At 55.3% G+C, this 5,790-nt stretch overlaps 1 protein-coding gene across 1 annotated transcript; it reads right to left on the bottom strand.

The window, feature by feature from the left end:
- Positions 1-828: 828 nt before the first annotated feature.
- On the bottom strand, positions 829-5,606 carry TUBG1 (tubulin gamma 1). The gene is made up of 11 exons (XM_082440816.1): positions 5,449-5,606; positions 5,018-5,130; positions 4,646-4,813; positions 3,709-3,777; positions 3,345-3,424; positions 2,794-2,920; positions 2,484-2,570; positions 2,221-2,370; positions 1,652-1,804; positions 1,407-1,568; positions 829-1,228 (listed from the first exon to the last, which is right to left on the bottom strand). The coding sequence occupies exons 1-11, from the start codon at positions 5,495-5,497 to the stop codon at positions 1,031-1,033; spliced, it is 1,356 nt and encodes a 451-aa protein (XP_082296942.1). The 5' UTR covers positions 5,498-5,606; the 3' UTR covers positions 829-1,030.
- Between the last annotated feature and the right edge of the window lie 184 nt (positions 5,607-5,790).

The raw sequence follows: 5,790 nt of genomic DNA, 5'->3' as shown, positions 1-5,790 counted from the left end.
AGATAAATTGGTTCGTGGAAGGAAAAGTGTGTCCCCAGGCTAACAGGGAGCAAGAAGGAAAAAAGTCTTAGTTCACCCAAAGCTCCTGTGTACTCTTCGGCCTCCAAAGAGAGTTGCAGGAACTTTCTTGGGCTGGTGCTTCATCTGCTTGCTGAGCCCGGCCAGCCCCAATCCTTTGCCCTTTTGATCCTGAAGATTTAGGCCACTGTGTATTGACTACTTCCCTGCAATCTTGCACCAGAAGTGGAAGGCTCTGGCCTTTGAAATAACTGGAGACCACCTGAGAACACAATTATGGTGCCCCAGATATGGGCCCATTTTGGCCCTGCTTACAGTCTAGGCTTTGGATTTGGTCTCCTGATTTGATTGTCCTAGACTCCAGCTGCCTGACCAGGGCTCTCCCGGACTGGCTTTCTGTCACCGCTCTGCCTGCAGAGAGATGAAAGGCACTTGGGCTGACTCTATTGCTTGTCCAGGGCTTGGTGGTGAGGGTGGTGGCCACAGGCCTGCTGCAGAACACTCTGATGTGGGAACGTGAACCTGACGGAATGGTCACCATACAGGGAGGGGTGGGAGGGAACTGGGACGTGAAGTGTCAGACAGACAGCAAGGCAGTATTTGTGGACCTTTTTGCCCTGGAAAGGAACGTCTCAGGTGGGTCTACCTCACCCATGTTCTCCAATACTGGGCGGGAGGAGGAAAAGCTAGGGGAGGCCGTTTGCTTAGAGTTGAAGGTGTAGGAAGTAGAGGAAGACGCTGTCAGAATGATGGAGAAAGAATAGGCATCCCCCTCCCCCAGTTCTCCAAGGCTTCAAAGAGACCAGTGACTTGATTTATAGCCAGTGCTTTATTAAACATAAATAGTCTCAAAAGAGGAGAAGTACATGTGTCTCCTGGCCAACAGAGAGTACACGTGTGTGTGTTTATAAGAAAGAGGTGCGAGGTCCCTGATCTGTGCTCTGAGGGGGTGGTCAGGCAGGTGGGGCCTGGGCCAACCAGTAAGGCAGATGAGGGTCCCCATCCTGAGGACTCACTGCTCCTGGGTGCCCCAGGAGATGTAGTCTGGCCGCGTGGCTGCATGATACTCGTCGATGAGCTGCTGCACAATCTCCCTCGACGTGTCCAGCTCGTCAAAGTTCTCCTTGAAGATGTCCTCCTTGCGGAACTGCTCCAGGAAGGCCTCCCGCTTCCGCAGCTTGTCATACTGGCGACAGGTCCGCTCGAAGAGCTTGGGGTGTGCAGAAAGCAGGGGTCACAAAGAACTTCAAGGAACAACATGGCCCAGAGAGCCAGGGAACCAAGGCTGGGCTATCTCCACAGTAAAAAAGCCAGAAGCAGGGGCAGCAGGGGTGCAGAGAGATGAGGCACAACCAGGACAATAATTATGTGCCAACTGTGAGACTCACCGAGGAGATGCTGGTGTGGTTGGCCATCATGAGCCCGCTGACCCTGTGGGCAGAAGGCAGGTAGGGCGACTTCCTGGACAGGGCCACCTGGATGCTGGCTGGGCCCCAGGGGATGAAGTTGGCCAACTTCCGTTCCCGGATCCTCTGCAGGCTCTTGTGGACCTGGGGTGGGCACAGGAGTGGTGGTGGTAGCCTCTCCTCTACCCCTGTGGGCTCTGGGGGTAGAACGAAGGGGCCTCACCTACCTGGGTGGGGTCCACCTCCCCCTGGATGATGTTGAGGATGGCGATGTAGCAGTGGTTGGTCTGGCGATCCCGGCCCGTGGACACCATCACGTTCTTGGGCTGCAGCAGCCTCCTCATGACGTCCAGGACCGTGGTCTTCCTCACGCTGGCCACCTGAGGGGAGAGTGGCCACAGGGCAGGCCAGCACTCAGGGCACAGTCGAGACACGCACGGACAGAGAGCAGTAGGCAACACACGTCCCCATCAGACTCGGGGTAGTTTGGCCTCTCTGGGGAGTGTCCTTAGATTCAGGTCCACCCTGAGCCTCTGCTGTGGGATCGGGGATCTCAGTCCTCCCGAGCTCAGCAAGCTCACGCCCTTGTGCAGGAGCATCAGCAGACCCCGTACAGCCCGGGCCCTGCAGGGAGCCACAGGCAGAGGGAAGAGGAGAGCAAGTCAGCCAGGAAGTCGCCCAGCCTGTGCCAGTCACTGAGCGCAGGGCCTCTGGGGGCTGCACGGGGCAGCTCCGGGTGCAGCAGGGAAAAGAGAAAGGCTAGGCAGGGCCTGCTGGGCCTGAGGGCTGCTCTTACCGACTGGTCTGTGGTGAGGGGTGTGTAGCCAGTCATGAGGAAGTGGAGCCGTGGTGTGGGAATGAGCGAGGCGATGAGGCCGATGAGGTCGTTGTTCATGTAGCCGGGGTAGCGCAGGGTGGTGGTGCTGGCCGACATGATGGTGGACACCTGGGGACAGGGGTGCTGTGTCAAGGGCCTTGTCCTGGGAGGCCTCCCTTCCCCAGATGGCACTCCGGCAAGGCGGGGTTCCAGTCCAAAGGAGTCTAGGAGTGAGGGCTCACCAGCTGGTTGATCTGAGAGAAGGATGGGTTCTGGATGTGCAGGCGGTCTGTGGCGATCCGGTTCAGGGCTGTGTTGTCCAGCACCACCTGGGGGGACAGAAGAGGGTGACCGATTTATGGGGACAGAAAGGACAGGAGCTCTGCCTGATTCTGGGCTCTGAAGCTTAATTTCCTTGGCGCCAGAAAGACCCATCCAAAAGGGACTTGAACAGGACTGGGGCACAGGAAGGTTCCAAATGGACTTTTAAAAATGCATGAAAATGATAAAATAGGAAGGTTGGGAGTGGAGAAGGGAGAATCCAGGCCTCACCACACAGTCTGCGTTCTGGGTCAGCCTCTTGAGCGTGAGCAGTGAGTTGTAGGGCTGGACCACCACATCGCTCATCTCGTCCTGGTTGGGAAACACCGAGTATGTCTGCACCAACTTTTTGGGGTACCTAGCGGCGTTTGAGAGAGGATGGTCAAGGGCAACAGACGGGAGGCTTGGTAAACCTGGGGCTTCCAATGACTGTCAGGGTGGGGAAATTGGGGTGGGGTTACAGGACAGCAGAGAAGGGAGACTTGACTTTTGGAAGTCTGTAACCCAAAAGTGGGGAAGGGTAGAGAGACATCTTAGGACCTAGGGTTCTAACTCCAAACTGGCCATACTCCTTGAATTTTAATCTAAGGCTGAGATGCTAGACTCCATTTCCAACCACTGGGAGTGTGATTGGGTTCTTGGTCATTGTACCTTGTCTTTCCTCAATACAGGAGAGAATAGAAGGGCCCTTTCCTGCTCCAGCAAATAGGAAGGTTTATCTGGAGGGCCTCCCAGTCACCTGGGAAACCAAATCCTCCCAGCCCCTCAAAACACAGACTTACCTGTCGTTGAGCCGTTCTAACAGGTAGGAGCCCAGGCCAGAGCCTGTTCCCCCAGCGATGGAGTGACATAGCACGAAGCCCTGCATGGGGAAGGGGCCGACAGTGTCTACGTATCTAGTGGCAAGATTTCAAACTCGACCCATCTCATTTCTTGGACTCCTTTCTTCCCAGGCCCTCTCCTCCACTTCCCTCCCCCCGACACATATGCAGCTTAGGAGATTCTGCCTTGTTTCCAGCAAGGCCCTGTGGCTTCTGACCAATGCAAAGGGTACATGGGATGGTCTCGTACCTAACAGGTGGCTTCTAAAGGGTGTTGCTGAGCCTTCCCCATGTTGGCTCCCACCAGCATTCCTGAGACACTCACCTCTAGACTGTCACTGCCATCTGCCTCCCGGTCTATGATGTCAAAAATGTCCTCGTGGATCTTCTCTCCCTGTACAGACATGGGGGGTGTCAGAGTGGGACAGGACTAAGGCACAAGGACTCTGACCTCAGAATAGCCACCCTCGATTCTCCTTATAGCACCTAAAAGTCCTTTTTTGGAGCACAGTGGTCCTGCTTTTTATTTGCACTGAGAGGTAGTACAGCCTAGTGGTTACGAGCAGGCCCTTTACATCCAGACTGCCTGGGTTCCTATATTAGCTCTAGTTCTAGTTGGCTGGGTGACTCTGGGCAGGTTACTTCATCTCTCTATACCTCAGTCTCCTCATCTGTACAATGAAGGTACTAATACAGGTCCACAGTTCCTTATCTTAAATTCTTGGGGCCAGTTATGTTTTGGAATTCAAGTATTTCAGATCTAGGAAGGCAATATAGAATGTACAATACATGCCAAGTAAAATGCCAGTGGGGGTCTGAGGGGCGCTAATCAAATACATTAATATTTCTGCAATGAAAGTTATGAGTAGTGACAAGTTGCAAAGAAACTATAAAATAACTTGTCTCCATTGAGATTTGATTTTGCTGCTAAATGAGTAGTTATAAATCGTCTTTTGGTTTCAGAGTTTTTTTTTAAATTCTGGAAACCCACAGAGCCTGTGGACCTGTAGTACCTACCTATAGGGTTGTTGGGAGGTTTAAATAAGTTAATATATGTAAAGCACTTAGTATGGCCTGGCACACAGCGCTAGCTAGTACAGTCTCTTAACAATATTACATAGTTGGCTTAGAACTCCCCTCAGCCATGTCTCTTTCTCTCTCTACAGTCACACATCCTCCATCTGGTTCATCTCTCTCTAGGAAATCATAGGGCCTGTCCCCACACGGGAATGGAGTTGTTCTGCCCGGGAACAGCAAATGACCTGGGAGAATCCGCTGGCCCAGTTGTTGCCAGCTCCTCCTCCATGCTCTGACAGGTAGATGTTCTCTGGGTTGTAGAGCTTGGCGTAGGGGGAATTGAGGATGGAATGGATCACCCGCGGCTCCAGGTCCAGCAGCACCGCCCTGGGGATGTAGTGCTCATCGTCTGCCTGTCAAGGGGAGTCCAGGATCGGGCCCAGTAAGCTCGGGCCCACCCAGTCCTCCAGTCCTCCCAACTCTGGCTTCTGCCTGCCCTCCCTCTTCAAGCCAGCCGCCCTGGCTCCTCTGCCCAGCGGGTTCCCAGTACCAAGCCACTGCCCTTCCCTTCAGGCCCCCTGGGCCACTACCGGCCCTGGCCAAGTCGCTGGGGGCACCTGGTAGAAAAAGACGTCCTTGCGGTCAGTGCCCTCGGTGGCGAACTCCTCCACGATGCCCTCGGGGCTGATACCATGCTCGGCGCACAGCTGTTTCCAGAACTCGAACCCAACTGGGGGGAGGGGCGGGAGGGAGAGAAAGAGGATATCTAGGTCTGGGCAGGTTCCAGCTAGGAGCGGGGACTGAGCGCCTGGGTCCAGGGATAGGAAGTCAAGCTTCGGGAGTCTCCCGTGTCAGAGGAAAGGGCTGTATGTCAGCGACTGGGCAGGGGACGGCCCCTCGGGGTTGGGCAACTGGACACTGGGTCAGGCATGTCCTGCCTTTCGGAGAACTACGATTCTGGGAAGGGCCGATGGAGTCCAGGATCCCACAGCGAGATCTCATAGAACCTAAGGAACCTGGCTAGTGGAGGGGCCGGAGGTTCGCTCACTCTGATTGCCGCACTGGCCCAATTGTAGGGTGATGATCTCCCTCGGCATCGCTCCTCAGGCACCTGCGTTGCAGCCGCTCCCGCCAGCCAAGCCGCGGCTCGCTAGCCCGCTAGCCGGACGACGCAGGCGCCAAACAACTCGCTCCGCCCACGAACATTCTTCGCTCCAATGAGAATTGAGTTCTGCCGACGGCACTTCCTTAATCACTTGGTTTCAGTCTTGCAGACTGCGCGTGCGCGGCTCTTGACTGGGGCGCCGGGGACGTACTTTGACGCAGCGTTCTTCTCTCTGGGTGGACGGGAGTTAGAGCCTACGCGCAGGCGCGCTGTGGAGGGAAGGGG

This window comes from Balaenoptera physalus, assembly GCF_965194825.1.
Source record: "Balaenoptera physalus genome assembly, chromosome: 20".
Taxonomy (NCBI): Eukaryota; Metazoa; Chordata; class Mammalia; order Artiodactyla; family Balaenopteridae; genus Balaenoptera; species Balaenoptera physalus.
This window is presented reverse-complemented; position numbering and strand designations above follow the sequence as displayed.

Bases quoted from the DNA above. Each gene is read 5' to 3' on its own strand.
- TUBG1 (XM_082440816.1), bottom strand. From the start codon at position 5,497: ATGCCGAGGGAGATCATCACCCTACAATTGGGCCAGTGCGGCAATCAG. The intron at 1,805-2,220 runs GTAAGAGCAGCC...CTCTCCCCTCAG, and splicing joins CCCTCACCACAGACCAGTCG to GTGGCCAGCGTGAGGAAGAC. The intron at 1,569-1,651 runs GTAGGTGAGGCC...TGCCCACCCCAG, and splicing joins GGGAGGTGGACCCCACCCAG to GTCCACAAGAGCCTGCAGAG.